A 25,227-nucleotide genomic window follows, 5' to 3' on the forward strand; every position below is an offset into this window, starting at 1 on the left:
TCCCTGTTGTGGGCCTCAGGCAGGTTCTGGACTCATGACAACCTCCTCTAATTACGTTTTACAGTCTTACCAGTCACCACTCTTGACAACTTCTCTTGAACTGCTCTGGCTCACTACACTTCCACCCTAAGCCTTATTTTCTTCATCAATCTCACGTCTTTTGCACAGACTGCACCTTTCTTCTTCTCTTTTTTTTGTTCCCTCTGACCTGACAGACCTGCATTGTTGGGTTCCCGAACTTCCCGTACATCCAACCCCTCTCTCGTTTTCGTATCGTAATCATTTCCTGTGGAAATTTCTTCTCTTTCCCGAATGCCACTCCTGGATGTGTTGGTCTATTGATGAGGTCAAGTCAGAGTGTCCAGTTGTGGGCTGAAGCACCCCACGGTCAACGGCCCACGAGGCAGCACAGCTACTTTGCAGTCCCTACCTGCAATTACCAATTACCTTCTCCTGGCTACCCTTGGGGTGGAGGTGTGTGTGTGCGCGCGCCCGCCTGTGTGTGTCGATTCACCATCCCTATGCGAACACAAGTGCACACTGGCATGGCTTGTGTGTACGTGCCAAGTACACACACACACACACGTACACACACACGCACACACATATCTTGACCTCTTGCTGCGGACGCCCATCGCCGGAGGCCATGATAGCCAAGCTACAGCAGAAGCCATAGCAACTTAACTTGTGCTGGGATTGCACCATTCAACAGCTTGCAAGGCTGATGAGCTGACCGCCACTATTCAACCTGGTCTACTAGTACGTGTAGTAGAACACCGCACAGCTATTTGAATTGTTTTTTTTCTGGCCAGAGAAACCCTACTTTTTGGTCTTTTTCTTCCTTTTCCTGCACATACGCACATCACTCCGCATACTCCGGCATGCACTGACACCACAAACACACACACACACACACATGCACACACACACACACACACACACACACACACACACACCACACACACACACACACACACACACACACACACACACACACACACACACACACACACACACACACACACACACACACACATGATTACCTGATCACACAATCAATCATCACACAATCTGCCCTAGGTTGGCACTTACCATCAATTGCTCATTGCTCCATCTCGTCACGTCCCCACGGCTGAAAACCTCTTCTTGTCTCTTTCATCAGAAATAGTTCAGGCGCATGCCAAGTGGCTGCCTGACATTTAGAAGCCCTCATGAGCGCAGTGATTCGGTCACCAAGAGTAATTGTTTACAGGCCTTTGGGTTTCTGGCTCTTCAGGGGATTAACCTTGCAGGGTTCGTGTGTACGTTGACGTTGGAGTTGGAGTCGGAGTTCGGATGGTGAGTTATGCATTCTCTGCTGGACCAGGAGTACCGAGTAGTCCTAACACTGTCCGCATACATAATACAGCACAGTGCTGGTGTTACGACTAAACTGCTCATCACCGACCATACCTTGATCACTTACATGCCACAGAGTGGAATATAGACCAAGTGCAACCTGAAGTAAAAGCTGAGGAAGGCATTGGTCTATTCTAGGCGCTGTACAATGCCGCAAAATGGGCGTGTGTCGCGTATCACCATGTGCATGACGTGTGCATCTTTTTCGCGCATGGATCGCTAAGCTGTGGGCAGTTACTTGTTTCCAGTTTGGTGTCCATGGAATAGCTGATTGCTATATCTAGAGCTCTTTGTCGGAGTAGAGATTACTGCGTGTGACCTGTTTGTCAGGCTGATGTAACACTTCTGTGTTGCTTATAAGCTTAGCCATTGTTCGCATGCCAGGATGGCTGTCCTTCGCAGGACAAGGAGAACAAGTTTCTTCCTGACCTACACCATGTCTTCGAGAGGTATAAGCAATTATGTTCCCTTGCCAAGTCGTTATCTATCTATACTGTGTGTGCTGGCGACTGTCATATACACAACCGCAAGTCCTACCTTATACGGAGGTAACACAGGGAAAGAAGGTCCGTCAACTTCAAGAAAAGGCACTGGAGATACTATTGCAAATAGCCCTGTGTCTGTGATGGAAGGCAGTGTCCTTAGCGCTGAAGCAATTCTGAACCAAGTCAACAATGCAATGCTCGCGGAAGAAGCGACTGCGAAAGGGTATTTGCATCATCGCTCGAGTCGGCAAGCTTCCAGGGAGACTAGTCAAACCCATGAGCAAGAAACTCGACATGGATACAAACTGGAGACTTTTCATGACGGTACGTATTCGGCGATAATGGTATCGTTCACCTGCAAGCTGTCACACTTAAATGTGCACTGACTGTTGTATAATAGTAGCAGCTAGGATGTTAGCGATGATTGTGAACAATTATACTTTCTGATGCAATTGAATAAGGGCCTACAGAGTGAGAACCTGTATACAGTTTACTCAACGTTACGTAAGCTGTCTACAGTCGCATCAACGAAAGATATGTTCTGCCTCATGATACAATGTACATGTGTATGTGCACGTGGCCTTGTTCGGGTGATTCAATTCCGAATAACATGACTACATGTGAAGTTTATTGGCAAAGTTGTTGTTCAAGGAGTGATAATAGCATAACCTTTCATAACCTTTCAAGCGAAGAGATGATTATAATAATTATGTAGTCAAGTGGTGCGCTTCACTGTCCGAAGAGTGCTCAATACCCATGTAGGGCAGAGCCTTGTACACAAGCGAGATTGGAAGCTTTGTTACAACTCTGAGTTTCACGGTTGCCTGATGATCGTAGTAATACGTGAAACTCAGAGAGTTGTAACAAAGCTTCCAATCTCTCTCTTGTGTAATTATAATAATTATGAGACTTTGTAAAGATTTGTTCAAGGCCGCGCAACGAGGGCGTCGAAAATGGAAGCCTCAAGGGATTTTCGACAGATGATGGCACGGCTTTGTTTCTAAAATAATATACTACAGCCCTCTGCCAGAAATGCGTTTCATTTTTAACAACGAAAGTATCCACTAAACTGGGGTGTGTGTGTTTGTGTGTGCATGTATATGTGTGTGTGCGTGTGTTGTGTGTGCGTGTGTGTGTATGTGTGTGTATGTGTGTATGTGTGTGTGCGTGTGTGTGTATGTGTGTGTGTGTGTACGTGTGTGTGTGTGTATGTGTGTGTGTGTGTGCGTGTGTGTGTGTGTGCGTGTGTGTGTGCATGCGTGCGTGCGTGCGTGTGTGTGTGTGTGTGTAAAAAATGGGGATTCGCTGGCCAGAAAAAGCCACTTCAATCAGCTGTGTGGTGGATACCAGGCTAAAATTAGTGGCGGTCAATTCATCAGCCTTGCAAGCTGTTGAATCATGATGGTGTAATCCCAGCACTAGTTGCTATGTCCAACATAGCTGTTCGCTATCATTGCTTCCGCGATGGGCAGGTCTGAGGTCTGAGGTCTGAGGTGTGCGGTGTGTGTGTGTGTGTGTGTGTGTGTGTGTGTGTGTGTGTGTGTGTGATTATGGTCACACACGTCTTTCTTCTCTTTCTCAGACTCTTCCTGACTTTTCTTTCATTCTCCTGGGTGGTTACCAACAGCCAGTGCATGCCGGAGTATGTGGTGTGATGTGTGTGCGGGAAAAAAAAGAAGAAAAAAATGAAAAAAAAATGAAAAAAGACCAAAAAAAGGGATTCACTGGCCAGAAAATGTCACTCCAAATAGCTGTATGGTGTAGACCAGGCTGAATAGTGACGGTCAATTCTTCAGCCTTGCAAGCTGTTGAATGGTGTAATCCCAGCACAAGTTGCTATGGCTTCTGCCGTAGCATTGCTATCATCGCCTCCGGCGATGGGCGTCAAAGGTCAGGTCAGGTGTGTGTGTGTGTGTGTATGCGTGTGTGTGTGTATGCGTGCGTATGTGTGTGTGTGTGTATGTGTGTGTGTGTTTTCCTGACTTATGAACTTGAGGCTAGCCCATAATTATGCTTTCCATTATGCCCAAATTATGCTAGTGATTATGCTGGAATTATGCCAATGATGGTGCTATATTGTACTCTTGCACTCTTGTTGCACTTTGCAACGTTACGACAACTCTGGCACCATGACAGCACGGCTTACAAGGGGTAACATTCACCAGGGTACTTCCTGTAACATGCCTAAATATGCCTGGAGCATTAATCTTCAGCCAGCATCGTACAATCGTTACTGCTATAGGCCGGTGGTATGTTTGGTAAGAATTTTTTTTGCGGAGCAAATATATCACAGGGTGTGTGTGCGGGGGGGGGGGGGGGGGATTGTGACGGGCTGCAATTCTATTGCTACAGATACTATTGGGTGAAATAGTAACGGTAGCAATAGAGTGGCTAGCGTGAATATGCAGCACGAACTGATCAACTCACTGAACTGATCAACTCACTGATGTTCTCTTCCTTCATCTCTGTTGTGACAGAACGATTTTATGATGACAGTGGGGCAGAGCTGACGTATGGATTGTATTTCAACGTCACGGGTCGACTACCGAAGCACATCAGAATACACTATGCTGTACTAACACTTCTTGTGCATTGTCGCTCCGGCGAAGAGACCTTCTACGGACGGTCTGAGAATTCGACTGCACCAGCAATTGTTCGCGTACGTCTTCTAAAAGAGCAGAGTGATTCGGTTATTCGAGCTGTGCCACTGCATTGCCCCAGTTCTGAGGCACAGTGGCTACGGTTGGTGGTCACACCTTTCATCGAGCACTGGATGAAAGGCAATACCGAGGAACCGATGTGCATTTCTTCAACGCCACTACTCTGGCCCAGTACCTGTCTATTCCTTAACCATTCGGAACGCAGGGCGGCCACCCTGAGCATAATCTACGAAGTGGCAGAAGTGTCTTCGTGTTCGTACGTCGATCCAATCCTTTCTAGCAACGAGGATGTGAGCGATGCTGCTCGGGAGCAGACGTGTTGTCGTGTGCCGTACTACATAGATTTCAAGGATACAATTCTAGGTGATGATATCGTGTTTCCAGCTGGATATAATGCATATGCATGCCAGGGCTGGTGTCCTAGGAGCGAATTACGTCGTCATCGTCGGAGAAAGAAGTCCATCATCATGCCACAGAGCAACGCAGTGAAAGCGGAGGTAATGAGCTGGATGTCGTCTGTTCATCCGCAGTGCCAGCCGCTGTCCTTCGCGCCAGTGTTTATCATGGTGCGCCACAACCAGCCCTACCCGGAGATCACACATGTGCCAGATTCTATTGTACTCTCGTGTGGATGTAAGTCCGGGTGATACCAACAAGACGGACTACACCACCCTGACTTGTCTCAATTGTTGTTTTGCCTGCTGATGTCAGTATGCATTCCCCACAGGCTACATTCATATTTTTAATTCATACTGCTGCCACTGTGTTCCGTGGAACATTGACCATAAGAAGAATCCTGCTGGATGCCAACTCAAGAGCGCAGCTGAATACATGTACAACTTATGCTTGATTTACATACACTACACACGACCTCATTCACTATTCACGCTGGCGTATTCTACTACAGTACCTTGACCTCATGCATTATGACATCTGTCCTACTTCATTGTCCAATTACTTTCAAGTTTTTCTAAGTTTTACTTCAACTTACTTCAAAAGACAAGTTAGAAAAAGGACAACACTTCAGGTTCAACATTTTGAAAATTTCTAAGTTTTATAGCACTTTCGTGTCCGAGGAAACTGTGTCCGAGGAAACTGTTAGTTGAAGTATTTGGCCTGTACCAAGATAAGTGTGAAAAGTGCATGATCCCGATGTCCTTTCGCCCAGACGCTAGATCTGTTGCAAATCCATCATCAAGCGATTAGTTGGACTCGGGTGGAGAGCCAAGGAATCAGGATTAATTTATAAGAAGACAAGTGGACCAAAGAGCTACAAGTTACGCTATAGACTATAGTATACACTGATACCACCAGTTACTTTACAATCAGCTCATGCGATAACATTGCACGACACTGACCAACGGTACTGACGTTCTACACCTAACTGGCAATCAGCTCTAGCACATCTTGGATGCGCACTCCAACAGCCGTCCAGCTTGAAAGGCTCTAAGTTATAGAAGTAACATACAAAAAGAATAGAATGGGATACGGAGCTTGGGTTGGCTGTGACTCCGAGTTTAACGCCTGTGGCGATCATCAGACAGCAATGATTACAAAAACTCAATGAATGTTCTTGATATAGTGTGGTAAGGTGCTAGTGGAATCAGAGAATTTAAGCACAAATAAGGTCAAGCGGTGATTCTATGCATGTACTTGTAAGATCAGCGCCAGACATCGGGTGTAATCCTGATTTATGTAACTGGAGGTGTGAAGTTAGATAGGTAGAATTCTATTCTACCTATTCTACCTACAAATTCTACCTATCTAACTTCACACCTCCAGTTACATAAACCAGGATTACACCTGATGTCTGGCGCTGATCTTGCAAGTAGATGCATAGAATCACCGCTTGACCTTATTTGCGCTTAAATCCTCTGATTCCACTAGCACCTTACCACACTATATCAAGAACATTCATTGAGTTTTTGTAATCATTGCTGTCTGATGATCGCCACAGGCGTGAAACTCGGAGTCACAGCCAACCCAAGCTCCGTATCCCATTCTATTCTTTTTGTATGAAGCTCTGCACCCCGGTGCATTGAGCACTCTTTCGAGGACCACACCCAACTTTCCGTGTGTAGAAGTAACATAATAAGGGGAAGGTGAGCGCAACCAAGACAAGCACGAGCTGAAAGTGGATGGATGGAAAGATGGATGGTTTGAGGGATGGATGGATGGATGTATGTAACACTAGTGACTCTTAGCTCTGCTGATGGGAATTCAGAAGGGAGTAACAGGTGGCTATCTGGAAATTGGGTACCACGCTCTCCGCCTCAGCTTTGCTGAGCACTTGTTTTGTTTTACGCCAGAGTCACTTGTCTTCGTTCAAGGCTAGCACGCTGTGCGTCTTGTAGTAGGAACACTCTAACTTTGATACTTCGAGCAGACAATGCTTTTAAGGAGAAGACTCGATGGCAACTCTAAAATGCTGGTAATCAGATCTTTTCACCTTGTGCAGTATTCCTCGCTCTGCTGGTGTGTAAAATGTAACAGGACCATTTTTGTCAATTTGTCACTGCTTTTGTCACTGTGGTCGGCCTAGTTCTAAACAGATACCTGTAGATGGATAGATTTAGGAGAAATGGTGAGAGAATGCCCACATTTCCATCTACAGAACGCCGGCGGGTTTGCTGTTGAGTGTCACGTGGTACTAGTATCGGAAGGTTACCGCCATCACTGGTCACGGTGGCTATGTTGTAACGCATTGTATAATTATGTATGTGTAGCTACTTGTGTCACATTGTGTTTATCATCTCGCCGAGTAACAGACTCACCTTTGTCGAAACATGACACCAACCACTGGGAATGTTTGCCCAGGGAAAACAATGCAATACGAGGAAATCTAATTGAAATGAAAGGAAGAAGACGGTCGCCAACGCATGCAACCCCGACCTATGTGGGTGTATAATCATGTGCAGCTTTTTTTCTGAAACAGCGACTGTGATTTGTTTCTCAAGTGCATTCCACATACAGCCATCCCATCTTTATCAATATGATACTAATATCCTGGGCTAGCCTGGAGGCTAGTCACTAATTCGAAGTATTATGATTGAGTGAATTTTGTGTGTGTTTTTATGGTTTGGGGCCAATTCAGTAGGAGTCAGTGTTCATATCATTCTATTCTAGTAATTTCTAGGAAGTCCCACACGAAACGTGCGCTGATGGAATTTTCTCAGTTGATACCTACAATGTTTACATGACGTACGTGTACATGACTGTACATACTATGGTGGAGTTCTCTGTACACTTTCGGAGTTGTGCGCAAGCTTGGTCTTGTACGTTATGTACATGTACATGTCTGTTGTTGCATGTGCTGTGTGTGTGTGTTTGCGCGAGCGGACATGCGTGTATACCTGTGCGCGTGTGTGTATGTGTGTGTATGTGTGTGTGTGTGTGTGTGTGAGCGCGTTCATGTATGGGTATGTTGGGATCCAAATTTCGCCAAACTGAGTTTCTACTATCTGTCTCTCACCAGGAATGGCAGCGAGTTAACCCTTCAGCTTAAGAGGAATGTTCGATATTCCAGTTTTAGCATTGATGACTGGGAAATGGAAGGAATTGTTGTAAATTGGCAATGCTATCATTTTATCATTATCAGATTGCAGCCACGGGCGAAATGCGTCTATACGTTGTGTGTGTAGCCAATCTGCTTCATCCCCAACAGCTGCTCGCTGCAATTACCATTGTTTTCTTTCTCAATTATTGATCATGTGTAGCGTGGCTAGGTATGATGTGATACACTGCACTCTCATCGTCAGCACTGTGGAATTATCTCACTGTTGTGTCACTCGTGGATGTTCGTATTGTAACATTCCAAGCGTTAGAATGTGTGTGATTATGCGCATTCCAAGTGCATGCGCACTGTACATGTTTTATATCAATTTTGTGCAATTACATTACACAATTGTGATGGTGTGATTGGTACATTCCTGCAGCTTGTTTTGGCCAGGCTGCGTGAGGTTTGCGCTCTCTTGGTAAGATGCTAGTGCGAACGTGATGTGCGAACGTGATGTGCCGGTGCTTCAAACTACATGTAAGTGTATCTTAATCCTACGTCTATTACCTGTACCGTATAAGTGTGGCATTATATTAGGCTGCAACCGCACTAATGCTTGCAATCTCATGCACGATAAAGTCATGGCCCGTACTCCCGTGCAGGGCCTAGTTAAAAAAAGTTGGGGAAACATGCGGTCAGAGACTCGACCACAAACACGTGTTCAGTATACTGGGAAATAGAGGCCAGGAGTCGCAGGAGTTTGGAGCTAATTGTGATTCCGCAACTGGTTGTTGTGCCCAAGTTCACATTCCTGCGCAGCGTTATTCCCATGCCTGATGGGTGACATTGTGTGCTTTTATCCTGCGTTTAATGAGCAGTACTGGTGTCTGGTCATGTCCCAGTGGACTCATACCTCACTCATAGTCATAGTCAGTCACAGGCCTTGCGCTAGTCGTAACGCCACGATATGACCACTGTCTGTCTCGTGCCCTTGGGCCTAGGTTAATTAATGGCGGAATCCTACTTTCCGCAGCCAGTGGGTGAGGTTTGGACTTTGAAAGATGACCAGCATGAGAGCGTGGCACTTGTTCTGGACGAGCTGCTCCTGAAGTCCGAGCACTTCAAGTCCAATGTTCGCGCTGTGAGTGAATCTTTTTCCTCGCACGGATCATGGATGTGACCTCCTTGTACATTATATCTTCTTTTGATTGTAGCTTGTTTTCCTGACAGAACAGCAGTGAACAGGACATTTTCGTACATCAGAGGAGAGGGCGAGAGAGGGAGGGAGAGGGAGGGGGGGGGCGGAGAGAGAAGGAGGGAGGGGGGGGACCTGAGATATTTGTACACACGTGCTGGCATAAACAGGATTCTCGGCGCTTGTAGGGGTCCTGGAAGTGCCAAAAGATCAAGATGGGGTAATGAGATCGGTGCCTCGGAACCCATCGAAACTAGGCTAAATCAAGCTATCTAGCAATACACTGATACAGATATCTGTGCCAGCTAGGTCAATTCACACGGGAAAAGGCGTTTCAATATGACATGATGTATGGCCAGACAAGTATTTTTGTCCGCCGCTTCAGAGCAGGACAAACATAAACAAACCCATAATAATGATCTCCACCAAAAGTCGGATTCTCCTTGAGCACACTTAGTAAGCTAGGTAGCAGCTAGCGGGATTGTCTGGCATGTGTGACACGACAGTGATCATGGTTAGATGCCAGTGCAGCGATAACGAAGCCCGATTCTATTGTTCCTGTTCAGTCAATAGTACTTAGCGCATGTAATGCAGTTCGAGTGCAACCGCGACAACTAGTGCATACTGTCTGTAGTGTGGCCTGGTAAGACTGGTTCCCTGGTAGATCAACTACATCAGGGTACATCCATCCATGGCCAGAGCCACACAGGAGGCACGGCTCACCTCAATTGTATGCAAAATCGTGTTTGACATACTAGTACTGCAGGCATTACTATAGTAATTACTAATTACCTCGTTACGCCATAGCTTCTGCCTTTGGCGATGCCCCCTCCCGTCTGGGATGTGTTGCAAGTCAGGCTTTGACCAGGTACAGAGGTTGGACCTAGCTGGGCACGAGTACATTGTTCCAGTATAAAGAAGATCACTTGTGATACAGGGCTTTGGGCCATAAGCTAAGATGGCCTTGTCGCTTCAGTTGCTTTCTCTTCAAAGACCCCGAGTAAGTGTGCTCAGGGCCTCCTCGGGCCTGGAGAGAAAATCACTTGGTGCTCCGATGCAAGAATTGTTCTCGAGCTTCTCGCATTTTTTAGTCTGAGGCACACCACTCAGCAGTGTGTACAGGTAGATCTACTGAGCGAAGCCACTGCATAAGAGACCTACATAGTCATTGAATCCTGACCGCCGCTGGATTCCTCGATCCTGGACCTTGGACCGACCAAGTGTGCCAGGAAGGTGACGGTTTTTACGCCACCGCATTCCCGGTGACCTCGTAGCCATACCGATTACCGTGTACCATTGTGTACCAGCCAAGCACAGCGCCTCGCAGTAGATCTTCGCACTCCAGCATATTTAGGCGCTTGGTACGGAAAGAATAAGAAAGAAGTAGCCTTTACGCCAAGGAGGACAACATCGAGCAATTCTTCTTTTTCTTTTTCGACTGTCCCAGCACATGTACACACGGCCTTGTGTTCGTGCTCGTGGAAACAGATTTTACGAGCGGGACTGGTGAGGGCACCATTGGAACAAACTGGTGCTTACGCGTGTGAAAGACTTGCCGGAGATAGCAAATTTGGTCGGACCTGGAGTGCCGTGCAATGGTCTCGGAAAGCATCGCCCGAGGTCTAGTGCCTCTAGTATTATGTGCTTTGCTTGGCAGTTTCGTCACGGCCAGTGATGGTAGCGACAAGTGGTCACCGCTCCGTTCGTCGGACACTTCTCGACGCATGACGACAAACATCGTGGGAGTACCGAGTGTGGCTCAAATCATGAGCCTCCTGAAGATGTCAGAGACCATGTACGAACCCCACGGAGATACACACCAGCAAAGAAGACGACGACGGAACAATCAACAAGGGGATTTGCCCGGTAGTGATTTGAAACCCAGGACCGGATATCGCGTGGCATCATTCAGCGAATGTAAGTACTCTACACTTTAGACCAATAGTATTTCACATTTACGTGGACAACGGTTGTTCCGGCCATCAACCGCGGATGGGAAGGCTTCAAATGACCACAATGTCTATAATTATGGAAAGTACGGTATCCTGAGAAGACTGGGTACCAGGGTAGAATGTGACAATACAAAATGACACCATGCACCAGTAGTCATGCTAAATTGCCTTTCTCAGGTTCCAACACTAACTGCTTCAGCCTTCAGTCCTCTTGCTGTCGTCACATGATAATGGTATTTGCCTAGGATCAGAAGCATACTGGGGTACAAACTACATGCCTTTTCTTCGACAACATGTCAGAGTCTATACTGGGCGATATGTACTTGTCTGTACGAAAATTACGATTCGGGGTACAAGCCGCGAGGGCAATTTGACCTGATTGCTCTTGTACTAGAGTGGGGCTCTGACCGCTGAAAATACACGTAATGCCTGTATAACTCCATTTCCCTATTCTCTGTCACTGTGCCGTGAGCACAATACGTGCCATGGCTCTACTACAAGGAAAAGCAGCCTTGCACGCACGTTTCAGGAGACATTCCGACTGCAAGGCATGCGAGCGCAGCCACCGTGAGCCTGACTTAGTGCCCAGTAGAGAGGTTCACAGTGTCTCAACCCTGACTTGGATGGGGTGTGTCATTGTCTAGAATATCATGATGTCCTCAGCCCAGGTCACACACTAGTATTTCACCTGATATTGGTTTTGTATTGTCTATGCAGCACTGCCACCTGGATTCGGCGAAGCTTCAAACTCTAGCAACAAGATGGGATGCTACTATTTCAATGTGAGCGCAGGGATACCATCACACGCACGTGTACACTATGCCGTGCTGACGATATTCAGGCGCTGCAAGAGTGGATCATCCACTGCAAGTGGTGTCAATGTGTCGCTTGTACCCGATAGCAATGCATCGCCGGCAAGCCAGTTGCATGACTCGGTCAACATGAACTGCGAGGGACGCAACGGCGGAGACTGGCTTCGCATCATTGTCACTCCGTTTGTCCAACGGTGGCTGATCGATGACGACCATCGTAGCATCTGCTTGCTCTCACCTCAAGCCGAGCGTACTCCGCGTATGGCACTGTTCTCGCTACAGGGCGGTAACTTGAAAGCTGGGAAGAACCGCAACGCTAGTTTGACTGTTATCTATGAGCTTCAGGTCCTTGGAGACCAGCCCACATGCACGCCTGCAACAGAGTATGAGAGCACGTCGAAGGACAATGCCCGTCAAACATGCTGCAGGAAACCGTACTACATTGACTTCAGCACCACTCGCTGGCGGGACAACATCTTATTTCCAAGTGGCTATGATGCATATGCGTGCCATGGCTGGTGTCCCCGGGAGTCACCACCTGCATCCAGTCAGCTGCAGTTTAATGACAGAATGGCAAGATGGTTTGCGTTGGTGCACCGGCAGTGTGAGCCTACACGATTCACATCGGTAATGATGATGATACGGACTGACCAAGACCGCCTGGCACTGGAAACAATACCCAATGCTGTTGTTCTGTCCTGCGGCTGTGCTGCCAAGTACAGATTAGCATCATGACCGCCTCTTCTTCTCTGCTGGCACAGTAAGTGCTTCACACTCTGAGTCTTTCTTTCCATCCACGTGATGCGCTCTTTGCAGCACCTGCCACCTTGCAGCCACAATTTATTGTCAGCTGCTGAAGTGATGGTCTGATGAGGTTGGTGCTATATCTGTACCCATGACATGCAGGGCAGGTGTGCAAGGATTGTTGCAATGTTACAGGGCCTGTGTACATTGAACTTGAGTACAAGTATTCTCCACCACCAAACTGTGTTACTCCCACATCCGGCTCCACCGTGACTGCAGCAAATGTTGCAAATGACCTACCCTCACCACGCAGCCTTCACAGTTGCAGCATTATTACATGGCAAAGACTCAGAAAAGCTGTGATCACCTGTGACTTGAACTTTGTAAATAATTGAAGTGTTGTCATAATGTTGAGATGCACATAACTAAAAAGTATATGCAAAGAGAGACAGACAGACAGAGAGACAGGCACACAGACACGCAAGTTGATGATGATATGCCCCATTACTCCAGCTATGTGCCATGTATGCGTGTTAGCCAAAATGATGCTTTTCAGAAATATCTGTAACTTTTCTTCTTCGATATGTTACTCCTTACATGTCACAGCTGTGCTGTTAGATACTTGAGTATGTGGCAATGTCTACACACGCTCGGTATCCCTGGCGCCGGTGCAGCCACCCTTGTACACACGTGCTGCTTAGTAGCTTATTTTACTTGACCATCTTTATTCTTTATTCTTTATCCTATGCATACTGCAGTAATTCCTTTGCGGATCCAGTACACGCAGCCTGCAGCTGCTGCCGCTGCAGTATCATTGGAATGATCGTGCACTGCCCGTCACAAGATCTGCGTGATGAGCTGTGCCGCTATGCATTGATTGTGATGTTCCAGCAGGTTGCCAGCCATGTGGTGGTTATCCGACCACTTTGATTGCTTGCTTATATATTATGGAAAATGGTCAGACAGAAGACATCTTTTTTTTCAACGGTCACAAAAGCCGGCCCGGCAGCGAGGGCTGTTGAGCTGTAGCTTGAAGCTTCATGCATCTTAGCGATCATCAGACAGCAGCGACAATTACATTCCTTGACCAGCCTAGTTTGTGTGAGTGTGAACAGATTACTATGATGAACAGATGTGACAAGTAGGTCAGGCTGGCGGATAGTAAAGTAAAAAAGTAAACTGTAGTTATCGTGTCCGTTTTCGAAGGGAAGGTGAATATTAGTATTAACGGCATAAAATACCAGTCGAAATAGCAGAATTCCCTACTTTGTCTAGGAAGACTGGAATGGAGAACCAATGATTAATCAAGTTTATCAGAAGAGAAAGATATTTTAGCGTAATGTGTAGCTCTTTGGTACCCTTTTCTTCTCATCCAGGAAGTTTCATACATTTCTAATTCTGGTGTAAAAAAAAAGAGTAAATTATCGTGTCCGTTCCCGACAGGAACTCACGACGGCCGCTAACACCCGGTAAACCCTAGCGGCATTCTGGTGTTTGCCTAACTTGAATGAAGGGCAGCAGATTTCACGGAATTGTCTTCCTTATTCCTCTCTGCATGCTTCTGCTGAGTTTTTTTAGCAGAATAATAGAGCATTTGTATGATTATCCGCCGACACGTGACAGTAAGCAATCTGTTTGATCGATCCTAATACAAACAATTTTTTTGTTTTATGGGTTACAAATTCCATCGTGGAGAAGTGGAATGGCCGAATAGGACAACATGCATGAGTAGTGTGCAAGGAGGCTGGTATGTGGGGCATCCTGTCCTAAACCGGGACCGGAGTACATAGAAGTGTAACCATGGTAACAGCTACCTGTAAAGAAAGTCCGCAGTGGAGGAGTGATATATATGTATGAACCAGACGATTTTTGCCAGAGCAATCATTCAAGGAAAGGGGGAAATTTCACAGTAGAAAAAAGACTACTTTAATACTGCACACTAAGAAATCAAGTATGCGCATAACATCACATTTACCCCTCTAGAGCAAGTGCCAACGTGTCAAGCATCCAGGTGGCATTGTACGGTCACAATGCAGTGGTAACTTTCACTGCATGCTACCAAGTCAGTACTTGGGTTATGTACTCTTGATGCTACCCATGTGCATCCAGGTCTTTTCTCTTTTTCACATCTTCAAATGCACACACACATTGCACAATGAGCACATCACCAAGACCAACCGTACATAAACAAGGGTGTGCAACTCAGCATCTAATTGCTACTAGTATGCTGCAGCATGTACATGGACACACACAGGTTGCATGTACTGTTGCACGTATATACATACACACATGACCCCCCCCCCCCACACACACACATACACACATACACACATGACCCCCCCCCCACACACACACACATACACATACACACATGACCCCCCCCCCCCCCCCCACACACATACACACATGACTCCCCCCCCACACACACACACACATACACACATGACCCCCCCACACACACACATACACACGCTTCTACACCCTCACACACACACATGGACATAATTATTACATGTATGTGTGAATTCGTATTTCACATTAAAAAACAAAACAATAATTATGTGAATACATGTACGTACGACCTAAAATTGGAGCAGAACTAGAGTTCAATACAGTTAGTATGACAGGGAAAATTTGAATTGAAGTCTGCATGTTTGACAAGCGTCTTAAGAAATAGTCAAAACGTGCACACCTGTCCAGGGGTGCGCTGGTTACTTCGGACCAGTAGCTGCTGTTGACAACTGTTCAGCAGCCAGCCAAGACTTGATGATACGTACTTCTAGGTTCCTGGCGTCGACAACGCTTTCCGGGTCGTCCTCATGGTGTCCGCGTAGATCAAGATGATGGGCACCACCCTTGATGAGGATGGGTACAATGCTAGGAGCATGATCGATGTTCTTCAGCACACCACCGGTATGCCATGGGTCAAGGTCACCGTTAGAAAAGATCAAATTGGACGAAGCAGCGATGCTGTCCGACCAGAAATCTATGCTGAAGAAGTCATGTGAGTAAGACAGCGGCCCATACTTCTTAGTGCAGTACGCCTCATAGTCAGATGGCGCCCAGGGAGCAAACGGCGGGAACATATCCGTGACGTTGTTGGTACCGGACGGGAAGCGGACCTGTAAGCACACCTGAATGTCCCACTGCGACATCTTGCCACAACCAGTGGCGTCGGCACACGCCATGAATTCCGTGGCAGGGTTAAAGCACTGTACAGGGCCACTGGTCGAGTTGTAGAACATAGCCACCGCATCTGCTAAGCCATCCAGTGCGTCATCTGCCGCTAGGATCTTGTCGCATGCCCTGTTGACAGGGTATGCGGGTAAGTTGCCCAGGAAACTGGCTGCATACGGGTAGTCCACCATGGCCATGATCGTGAACGAATTACGGATCCAGAGCAGGAAGTGCTGCAGGTTGTCGGCACTTATATTTGAGCAGAGGTGGAATTTTGCCTTCAACTTTTCCAGGCCAGACACAGACTCCGTAAGCTTTAGAATGCCGGTGAAAGCACTACGAACCCTGACTGGGCACAAGCTGTTATAGCGGTGACAGTCATCAGTAACAGCGCGGAAGAAATCGTACTTGCCCATGGGAAAGATCGGAGCACTGGCTGCCAATCCACCGTCCACGATGTTGGGATACTTGAAGCGCATGTATGCTGTCAGCATGCCACCATAGCTGCCACCAAACGCAATCACTTTCCGATTGGGATTTCCCAAGTCTTTTTTCAGCACGGACAGGATCACTGCGTAATCTGCCAGAGCTTGATCAACTGTCAAGAATTGGTAGTTCAAATCTTGTCGCCAATTAGCTCCAAACGGTATTGATTTTCCGTAATAACGATGCTCGATAAATACGATCATGCCACCGACTTCCTTTGCCACTTCCATAACAAATCCAGTGTTGTTCCAGAAGTGTTGTTCCAGAAGTCATCAATGGCTCCTTCATTTCCGGTGTAAACAAGAATTGGGCCATTCTTGGACTCGAAGAACTCCTTGGAAAGAAGAATTCTTTGTTGGAAGGTATCTGGATGGCGGATAAGGGGATTGAAATGGTCAATTTTACTCCGAAAGTACATTTCCTCGTACTTGTACAAGCCTGAAGCAGAGCATCTCAGAAAGAGTGCTACACCCAGTATAAGCAAGCCAATAATGACCTTCATCTTGCTGCGAAAGCTTTCGGCCTCACGCCTAGGTTACAAAATTAGCTGACAGCTACTCCCTCACCCTTTCATCAAGAGTCCATGGGGTTATGGACTCCTGCTTTCATACATCCCAAACCACAGCACAGCATGCACACGGAAGCTGAAACTGCCAAAAAGCAACAAAAAAAACGCACGAGTGCGAATTGATTGATTTGAAGAAAAGGATCGGCAGACGTCATCGATGCATCATCGGACTAGGTGACAATGCAGCGAGAAACACTTGTGCGAACTATCATGATTCGATTTCCGTTACATCATGTATGGTCTACTACTGTATTATGCCAATGCCGATATGCAAAGGTACTCGTACATGTCTGATGTACGACTCGTACACTGTCTGTAGGTGACTGGTCGGTGAGCTGGCGGATAATGTCACCGGGAAAATAATTAAAATTAGCAGAATTTGGTGCTTTTTCTGGTATGTGTCATGCATGGGTAGAATGTGGATAAGAAATTCAAGGAAGTGCCCGCCATAAACAAAGCTTTTAAAAGGTTTGTGTTTAAGATTTTTAAGGCTTGTGTGGTTCTGACCGGAATTTCCCTATTTTAGAGCAGTATCTGCCAATTTTTCAAGAATTATCAGTCAAGGGCTACCACGAGCCAGCATTAATGCATTATTGGACGAGAGGGAAAGGAGCCTCTGCTGATTGTGTTCAGAAATCATGCCTGCGGGACATCGGGGGTACATTTTGTTGTACCCGGTGAGTGTACACTGGCACGCCATAGTATAGAGGGCGGAATAGAAGAGGAAGTGTGGATGACTGTAATTTCAGCAAAACATTACAAACCGTGATTGCAAGCTTTTATTACATGTATAGGGGGACAACAAGTGGTTTCAAAACTGTGATTTTGTTTCGTGCCAGAGAGTCTGAATGCACACTGTTCTTTTTTACTGATAACAATTGATTATTATTTTCTCTCCTTCGCTCTCTCTCTCTCTCTCTCTCTCTCTCTCTCTCTCTCTCTCTCTCTCTCTCTCTCTCTCTCTCTCTCTCTCTCTCTCTCTCTTCTCTCTCTCTCTCTCTCTCTCTCTCTCTCTCTCTCTCTCTCTCTCTCTCTCTCTCTCTCTCTCTCTCTCTCTCTCTCTCTCTCTCTCTCTCTCTCTCTCTCTCTCTCTCTCTCTCTCTCTCTCTCTCTCTCTCTCTCTCTCTCTCTCTCTCTCTCTCTCTCTCTCTCTCTCTCTCTCTCTCTCTCTCTCTCTCTCTCTCTCTCTCTCTCTCTCTCTCTCTCTCTCTTCTCTCTCTCTCTCTCTCTCTCTCTCTCTCTCTCTCTCTCTATCTCTCTCTCTCTCTCTCTCTCTCTCTCTCTCTCTCTCTCTTTCCTTCTTTCTCACTCCCATTTCTCTCTGCCTCCTACTTCCACTCTTTGGGAGACTCGAGAATTGGAGCCGGTTAGTTAAAACTGAATTAGCACAAGTCCGAGTCACAGGTGACAGCGGTGAGTCTGTGTCAGATCTGTGTCAGAGGTATTTTACCTCTACACTGTACTTGTGATGACTTTGTTTACAGTTATATTTTGCGATTCACGTAATATGCACCCATCCCTTTACCATTTGAAAAATGAGTCAACACACGTACACATCTAGTGAAAAAAAAACACAATACTGAGTGAGTCAAAAAGTGCTGATGTTCACGAGATTGGAATGTTGGGGACGGCAAGTCAATGCAGTTTGCGTGACGTTCTGGACGAACGGAGGAAGACCTTCGAAGTAGAAAGATCTCCGATCGAGACACGATTGATACACGTTAGGGAAGGTACATGTAAATGAATGCCAGCGCTGCTAGCTAGGTCATGTCTCTGTTGATTCGAGTGTTGAACGAGTGTGCCGTGGTATACCTGTAGTAGTATAAGGCATTGTGCCTAACTGCCTACCCGGTAGATCACCGTGCACAAGTAGAGTGATTATGTAGTGGCCGGCAAGGTCACCAAAGGGCCGGTCTACACATCAGGGCCTCCGTGTCCAACACATGCATCTCCAGCCACCAGCTCATTGCAGGTCTAAGCACCCTCTCCCCCATTATGCCTGCACTAACATCAAGAAACTGATGATCGCTGGCTATATATTTAGTCCAAAACGAAGGCCATACCAACCGTATGCTACGTTGACGAACGTCGTCGAAATCTTGTTGTGCAACGTTTGACCTTGTGATCCAATCCACCACAATATCTCAGCTGTGCGGTGCATGGTTTTCCCATTCACCGCTGCGTGGTCATGATCAACAACACATTGCTCCCATTACTTAACATTGAACTTCTTCACTGTTGAGGAAGTGGCAACTTTGTAAGTTGTGTCCTATATCTGATAGGAATGGTTACGAGCAATTGCCAGTGGCAATGCATTTCATGTTCAGCTCCATTTCCCCAATGATGGTTGAGATTTGACGTTGATGCCACCCGTGACTCAAATAACTGGTCATCGTCCAGGAGTGTTTGTACAGCGGCCTTGTTGCTGCTATTCTCAGGCAATGGCAGCATCCCCACCAAGTTGCAGGGGCGTTCTGCTACCAAGTCACCGCCATCGCCGCCATCCCCACAACAAAAGAAGGTTACAATGGTCTTCTTCTCAGTTCAGTTCTCCGCTGATCAGAGAATTAAGGAACACAGAATGCCGACAGTTTGCCGACCCACAGTGCATCGTAGATGGCGTCCATCGGCACCCTTTATCCCTCTACTCACGAGGCGAGTGGACACGTACATCGCACCGGTTGAACTTCTGAGAACTGATAAACAAAAATCAACTAGACCAACACGAGCGTGTACATCATGTACATGTAGCCATGTAGGTATAACTTTAATACCGTTACCTTTGTGTACTTTTGGTGCCACGTAAGTCGTAACTTACGTATCTCAGTCCAAGTCGCAATCATGAGTCATGACTGTACGTATCCAACAAGCCAGTACTCGACTCCCTACATACAGGCGCTAGGCCACCGACCTTCTTACGGGAGCCCAACGGGACTCGCTCGAAACATCTTTCCTTTTACATTTTTCTCATGGAAATCAGTGGAGTGGAATACTAGTACATGTCGTGTGGAATCTCGACACCAGTAGGCAGTAGTACTATAGACAGTATACAGTATACTAGTATGGTACTACAAATACGTTCTCTTCAGTATTCGGAAGTTCCCGTATAGCCAATCAATCATCAATGATCTCTTAACCGGCACAATGTTATCACCAATTATTGTTCACCATCACTACGGTATTTGAGGCTGCAATTCTAAAAATTGTATCTCCCCTCTCTGACGAAGCTCCAAGGGCTAAGATAGTCTCCTAATGAGGCCCCATGGCGGGAATTCGAAAATATAAGTTTCGACTTGCAGCGTAAGACCACAGTAGTGGTGACTGGTTCTTCTCAACTGAAGACTGCATCGCATCACGCCATCAGTACGCCATGCCACGCTAGGTTGAAACGCCTAACTACTTGTCATTTCATCGTCACACCATCCACATAAGTCATTTGAACAACGTTTAACTTTCACGCAAACCATTTCAACTTCAATAACGGTGATACGAAGCAAATTCGTTGATTCTTGAAGGCACTGCCTTATATACATGCAGCCTAAAACATAGACAACGGTGACATACATGGATACATCACGGCTTTTCAGTTATCAGAACGAATCAACAAGAACTTTGGAACACAAACTTATCTAAAGTCCTTCACGGATTTACGTGCCACTACAATAAGGCACGCTGCTCACAAGCCCAACACGGGCAGCTTGACCAACAAGCGCACAGGAGTGCTCCAGTGTGCTTCTGCGCACGATGCACAAACCAATCACAGTAAAAGCTTTGTTTCAAATTGGGGGTGGAAGAGAATAATTTACTCGTGATGAAATAGTGGATGGCTTTTCAGATAAAGATCGCACTGTGTTTAGAAAAAAATGTAGGAATAGAATCAATTGCCCGGACGCCGTGTGTGTATGTGTGTGTGCATTGCTGTGATAGTGTTGTTGCAAGGGCAGTGTTCGTGTCAGTTCAAGTTGCGGATCAAGACACACAGTCTCCAGTGGTACATTTACATGGTGTTGATGAGTTCACATAGATTATATCGCCCAGTCCTAAAGGGGCATGTTCAGGAAGCGAGGAGGTGGTCGGGGGGGGGGGTAGAAACGGTCTGCTCCGGAAAGTGAATCTGTCCGAATTCAGTGGTTACGTAGTGGTATCCTGTGTTTGTTCCCAGCCGAATAGATAGGCATCCCACGTCGTAGGCAAGCAGGGTGTTCTCTTTCCAGTGGCAGTGATCATTCAGCCAAGGATATGTTGTACTTTCTTCTTGTTTGGCTACTTCGGTGCTGGTGTGCAAATAGCGGCCCGGTCTGAGGATTGACAAAAAAACGGAAAGCGTGCTTATCGAAATGTCTACTACGAGGATCTCAGAATGGTTGCTTGCGAGGCGAGCGGTAACCTTGAGCGTTCGTGACAGCATAATCTATTGATGCGATTGCAAGACAAAAACTTGGTCCTGACCATGATGGTATAATTATTGATCTCTTTAGTTGTGGTATACTGGACGTGTTGGTCTGTTCGAACATATCGTTTTTGCACATTCACCGTAGTGCCGTTGCTGTAGATACATGTACATCACTCTCTAGTCATCATCAGCAATCTTAGGTTGAGATACCTGCAGGAGGAACACGGCCGTCAGCAGTGACTCCACCCTGCCAGAAATCTCACTCTCACTGCCAAACGTTCACGGTTTGCGGCTGGCTGGGATTGTGCTGTAGCGCATGCACCATGCCGCCTTGAAACTGTGCCTGCGGTACTGCCCACGCTGCCTGCGGTCTACTGGCCTGCGGCTGTAGCGAAGCTTGGGCCGCTGCCATTGGTGCAGTGCCTGCGCGGCTAGACATGGCCATGTTGGACGGGTAGTAGTTGCACGGGCCGGGCGCCGGCGCCGCCGCGGCGTATGCCGTTACAGCTGGTGCTGGCGCGCTGGCTGGGCTATTCCACGCGTTCATCGGATTTGCCGTCATAGAGTGCGGATCGTGAGTGAGCGACGTTGATGGCCTGAAGCTGTTTTGCGCATGGACAGCCGCAGCAGCTGGGTGCATCATCTGCTGGTAAGCTTGTACTTGGTACGCATGGTTGGTATTAGCTAGGCGTTGCTGTCGAATTCTCTGATCCATTTCGTACTCTTCTGCTTGCCGCTTCCACTTCATTCTTCTGTTTTGAAACCAGGTCTTCACCTGCGTGTCCGTCAAACTCAGCTTCTGCGCCATTTGACATCTCTCCGGAGCGGTAAGGTACTTCTTGATGCGAAATTGCATCTCCAGCATTTTGATCTGGTCGCGCGTGAACGCGGTGCGCCCTTTCTTCTGCGACTTGTCCTTGTCCCCGTCTGATGCGGCAGATTGCGATGCAGTGTCGGCTGCAGAGCGAACACAGAAACGGAAGAACAACATCAATTTGCTATACTTGGCTGATGGAGAGGACTATTTTTGCGGCAGTGGAAATGCGCTAAAGGCAAAAACAGCCTGCTAGTATGGAAAGGTGAAACTATGCGGCATTACACCAACGCCAGCAGTGAAATCAAATTTCCTTTCGGCTAGTTCGGCGGCTTTTTCAGATGCAATTATCCTCTCCACACGCAAGCGACAGAATGTGATATACATGACTAGCATTCTGGCTCATAACATAATTGCGACTGAAGTCTCAAAATCAAATCCACCCCACACCGTAGCCGACCCTCGCTTGGAGGTTATGGCGTAGTACAGGTTACAGGAAAACGGCATGACAACCCGGCAACCCTCAGCGAACGAGACCACCGAAACACCAGATCTATCGTCGTAAAGTATCTCTAGCCTAGGCGATAAGCATGGAGTAAATGGCATGCCGAGTGCCTGCCGAGTGCCACACCAGCAGTGCAGGAGTGGTTCCAAATAAGCCGCATTCACACTAGCTAGCGGTCACCACAGACATAGCTCGCGGCAGGAGAAGACGTTTTTCTTATCGCTTTTCAGATCTGAGCCCATCGCGCGCCGAAACTGGAGACAGTGCATTGTTTCAGCCTATCGGTCGTTGTGAATCGCAAGTTTCAGCTTGTCACTAAGAACTCTTCTACCTACATGGCCAGACGCAATGGCTAGTATAGGAGTACAAGAATGCTTCCGCGATTACCTCGTTCTTTCTTTGCCTTCTCCAGGGCAGCAATGGCTGCCTGAACTGCAGGATTCTCTACAGCAGTCGCCTCCATTATCAGATAAAGAAAAAACCGTTACTTGGCTGTAGGAGGAACGGATACTGTGACGGACTGGTTTGGAAAACAGCCGGCTTACTCTTTTCAAATTTCATTGCGACAAAGCCTTGTCGGTCATATTATTGCACTAGCCCTGAGAGGCATGAACTCAAGTACGTCCTACCTACACTACAGTACTAGTACAGAGAGAGAGAGAGAGGGCGTCATGGCCAGCGAGTAAGAGAGAAACACATCATGGCTGGGCTAGTTGCCATCGTCACCGCATTTCCAACGCCGAAAACGAGTCTAGCAATTCTCACGTGCGATGGTCTGCCAAAGTACAATGCACTTGAGCTGAAGTCTCCGCCCCAGCTTTTGTGAATCATAGACATGGCCGACAATCTAGTAAAGCCATGCTACACTAAGCCTACAGAGACCAATGTGTGTGTCTAGTCACCTTGTTGAAGTCCTCGCGCTCCGTCAAGAAAAGGTGCTCAAGTGCGAGTCTAGGATGGTGCCGCGTGAATTATATCAGTCTCTTGTAGGTCAGAATAGAAGAGCGCAAGAGGCCAACTAATACTTTCATTGCATGATTTTCAAGTTTGGAGCAGCGGTTGGGTGCTGGAAGTATTCGTATATTAGGATGTACAGAAGCTACGAGCATGCAGCAAACACAGATTCACAAGCGCAGCTCAAAACGCGGAGACTTCATGAGCTCTTCGGGCGCTAGAAAGACGTTCATAATCGCGGAATGCTTTCAAAGCGTGAAAACCATTTTTCAGCGCAGGGATTTCCACCATGCATACGGTTCCACAGTGAAAACTCTCAAAGATATCTCTTGACATAGTGTTTCGGTAAGATAACAATTATTTCACCAAAGCATTCGGACACGTACCGTGGCTTCCCTCGTCATGTTCCTTGCCAGGTGTGGCTAGATCTGACGACGGGGAAGGTGTGACGCCTTGAAACGCTGACGGTCCCGCGGTATGGTTCACCAGTTGGTGTGGTGTAGAACACAGCGGGGAGGTTGCTGGTCCACTCACGCCGTGTACCAGCGTTACAGGGTCTTTTCCAATTATGTTGCTGATGAGAAACGACGACGAAGAACTGCCACTGGTGCTATCCGACGGCGATATTCTCGTTGTCGATGTGGGACTGAGATGGAAAGAAAAGGCGTCAATCTCCATCATAGCCACCTGGGGTGTGTGCTTGGCTATGGATTAGACAGTGGTCCACGACGAATCAAGAAGAATGGTTTGACGGTTAACAAACAGCTCACCGTTCCAGCTACGCAGAAAGCTAATTCTAATTCATCTGACCCTATCTGAGTGATAATCGGTACTGATCTTGGAAGTTGACAGATACTTGCTTTAAATCTCCCATCATCCTACGTGAGATCAAGGCGTAGAATGCGCTCCGGGCGTACGCCACAGTGGGGAAGTTCGTCCAGCAAAGTAGGATGGGTCGTTAGCATGCTATGATCGGTGCTGAGTTGGCGTCTGTTACGTGATCAGTATGTGTACTTGCCACTGCCATGCTCCCGTGGACACAACTCTGCGCACACATACTACACACAGCAATACTCAGTCCTTGCTGTAGCCTCGATGGGTAGCACATCCATAATAGAAGCACGACTGTTCGCGATGATTGCTGGTGAGACCGGCGGTGGTTTGGCCGGCACCAGCCGCCACATCATTTAGCCAGGGTAGCTCGGCACTTCACCAGCCAGCCAGCACAGCCAGCAGCTATCTCTCTACACAGTCATACATGTAGGTACAGCAGCAGCAGCACCACGAAGCATGCTTTCCCAGCCACTACACAGCATCAGTTGGCGAGTCATGTTCAAACCGAAAGTGAAAGGCACCCGCCAACCACACAGCAGTAAGTGTATTTGGCGGGAGTAGCCTGTCCATTGCGATCGCTCCGGCCGGTGCCTAACATGAAGGCGCTCCTCGCTCACCACTCTAGTCAGCCCCCTTGCCCACGTTTTGTGCCACGCTGCCAACTACTAACACTTACTCCACATCAGCACAGTAAAAATACCAGTCGGCAATACTGGCAATATTACATGTACATGTAGCCAGCCTTCTTTTACTA

At 47.2% G+C, this 25,227-nt stretch overlaps 4 protein-coding genes across 5 annotated transcripts; 2 read left to right on the forward strand and 2 right to left on the reverse strand.

Annotated features, from left to right (window-relative positions):
• The first annotated feature begins 952 nt into the window (after positions 1-952).
• LOC135814661 (uncharacterized) lies at positions 953-5,605 on the forward strand. Its single transcript, XM_065327818.1, has 2 exons — positions 953-2,207; positions 4,361-5,605. The coding sequence occupies exons 1-2, from the start codon at positions 1,784-1,786 to the stop codon at positions 5,188-5,190; spliced, it is 1,254 nt and encodes a 417-aa protein (XP_065183890.1). The 5' UTR covers positions 953-1,783; the 3' UTR covers positions 5,191-5,605.
• Positions 5,606-10,053: 4,448 nt separating this feature from the next.
• Positions 10,054-13,619, forward strand: LOC135814662 (bone morphogenetic protein 2-like). Its single transcript, XM_065327820.1, has 2 exons — positions 10,054-11,151; positions 11,904-13,619. The coding sequence occupies exons 1-2, from the start codon at positions 10,830-10,832 to the stop codon at positions 12,731-12,733; spliced, it is 1,152 nt and encodes a 383-aa protein (XP_065183892.1). The 5' UTR covers positions 10,054-10,829; the 3' UTR covers positions 12,734-13,619.
• A 1,628-nt stretch (positions 13,620-15,247) lies between these two features.
• Positions 15,248-16,655, reverse strand: LOC135814663 (dipeptidyl peptidase 2-like). Its single transcript, XM_065327821.1, has one exon. The coding sequence runs from the start codon at positions 16,633-16,635 to the stop codon at positions 15,454-15,456; it is 1,182 nt and encodes a 393-aa protein (XP_065183893.1). The 5' UTR covers positions 16,636-16,655; the 3' UTR covers positions 15,248-15,453.
• A 4,075-nt stretch (positions 16,656-20,730) lies between these two features.
• On the reverse strand, positions 20,731-24,531 carry LOC135814684 (homeobox protein Hmx-like). 2 transcript variants are annotated; one of them, XM_065327851.1, is made up of 2 exons: positions 24,026-24,531; positions 20,731-22,323 (listed from the first exon to the last, which is right to left on the reverse strand). In XM_065327851.1, the coding sequence occupies exons 1-2, from the start codon at positions 24,318-24,320 to the stop codon at positions 21,632-21,634; spliced, it is 987 nt and encodes a 328-aa protein (XP_065183923.1). In that variant the 5' UTR covers positions 24,321-24,531; the 3' UTR covers positions 20,731-21,631. The 2 variants fall into 2 exon arrangements, with proteins under 2 accessions (XP_065183923.1, XP_065183924.1); XM_065327852.1 differs by lacking the exon at positions 24,026-24,531 and adding an exon at positions 23,073-23,338.
• Positions 24,532-25,227: the final 696 nt, after the last annotated feature.

Source organism: Sycon ciliatum, chromosome 4, assembly GCF_964019385.1.
Source record: "Sycon ciliatum chromosome 4, ocSycCili1.1, whole genome shotgun sequence".
Classification (NCBI taxonomy): Eukaryota; Metazoa; Porifera; class Calcarea; order Leucosolenida; family Sycettidae; genus Sycon; species Sycon ciliatum.

What these genes read in the sequence shown, in the direction of transcription:
- LOC135814661 (XM_065327818.1), top strand. Translation starts at nt 1,784, where the DNA reads ATGGCTGTCCTTCGCAGGACAAGGAGAACAAGTTTCTTCCTGACCTAC. An exon ending in ACTGGAGACTTTTCATGACG is followed by an intron (nt 2,208 to 4,360) that starts GTACGTATTCGG and finishes CTGTTGTGACAG; the next exon opens with AACGATTTTATGATGACAGT.
- LOC135814663 (XM_065327821.1), bottom strand. Translation starts at nt 16,635, where the DNA reads ATGGAAGTGGCAAAGGAAGTCGGTGGCATGATCGTATTTATCGAGCAT.
- LOC135814684 (XM_065327851.1), bottom strand. Translation starts at nt 24,320, where the DNA reads ATGATGGAGATTGACGCCTTTTCTTTCCATCTCAGTCCCACATCGACA. An exon ending in ACATGACGAGGGAAGCCACG is followed by an intron (nt 22,324 to 24,025) that starts GTACGTGTCCGA and finishes TTCGCTCTGCAG; the next exon opens with CCGACACTGCATCGCAATCT.
- LOC135814662 (XM_065327820.1), top strand. Translation starts at nt 10,830, where the DNA reads ATGGTCTCGGAAAGCATCGCCCGAGGTCTAGTGCCTCTAGTATTATGT. An exon ending in CGTGGCATCATTCAGCGAAT is followed by an intron (nt 11,152 to 11,903) that starts GTAAGTACTCTA and finishes TTGTCTATGCAG; the next exon opens with CACTGCCACCTGGATTCGGC.